The sequence below is a fragment of the Trypanosoma conorhini genome (assembly GCF_003719485.1).
Source record: "Trypanosoma conorhini strain 025E chromosome Unknown Tco_14.4_contig_01550, whole genome shotgun sequence".
Lineage (NCBI taxonomy): Eukaryota > Euglenozoa > Kinetoplastea > Trypanosomatida > Trypanosomatidae > Trypanosoma > Trypanosoma conorhini.
This window is the reverse complement of record NW_021705626.1, coordinates 1-573: the sequence shown is the minus strand read 5'-3', so window position 1 is coordinate 573 and position 573 is coordinate 1. Positions and strand designations below refer to the sequence as shown.

At 61.3% G+C, this 573-nt stretch overlaps 1 protein-coding gene across 1 annotated transcript in view; it reads right to left on the bottom strand.

Moving 5' to 3' along the window:
- Positions 1-573, bottom strand: part of Tco025E_10233 (mucin-like glycoprotein) — a gene marked incomplete at both ends in the record, with an annotated part of 627 nt that extends 54 nt beyond the window's left edge. Inside the window, one exon of the mRNA XM_029377016.1 lies at positions 1-573. This exon is cut by the window's left edge and continues 54 nt beyond it. Coding sequence (XP_029222904.1) covers positions 1-573 — 573 coding nt within the window.

The window sequence follows — 573 nt, the reverse complement described above, 5'->3', positions numbered from 1 at the left end:
CTCACGGTCCATAATGTTCATCGTGAACGCCACAGTGTCCGTTGCCGAGTGTTTTGCACAGCGGGCACCGCACTGATGGAAAACGTAGAGAAACTCGGCTGCGATGCAAATGTTCTCCGTGAGGTCCCCGCCCGCGTCACAGAAGTTCACCTCAGCACCGGCGACGGTATGCCCCGCCTTCTTCCACGCAGCGAGAGCGCCACTTGTGTTGCTCAACGCAGTGCGATCCTCATCGTCCAACGCACAAGCCACCCACGTCGCATTCCCACGCACCCGAAACCTTAAATTCTCTCCAGTCCGCTGACACGACACCTCCACCGGCACCGACACATTACACTTCGGGGCCGCCTCCGCAGCAGTCGTCGCCCCGCAGACGGAGGTGCAGCCGCAGCCGCAGAGCAGCGCGAGGAGCGCCAGGGCGCACACCGCACGGCGCCGCACCGCCAGCGTTGTCATCGGCAAAAGTAGTAGTGGTCGCCGTAGAGTGACAGAGTCGCTGAAGTCAGCGGGGAAAAAGACGCAGGAAGCAAGAGAAGTAGAGGGATGGAGAGGGAGTGCAGCGGAGACAGTGAA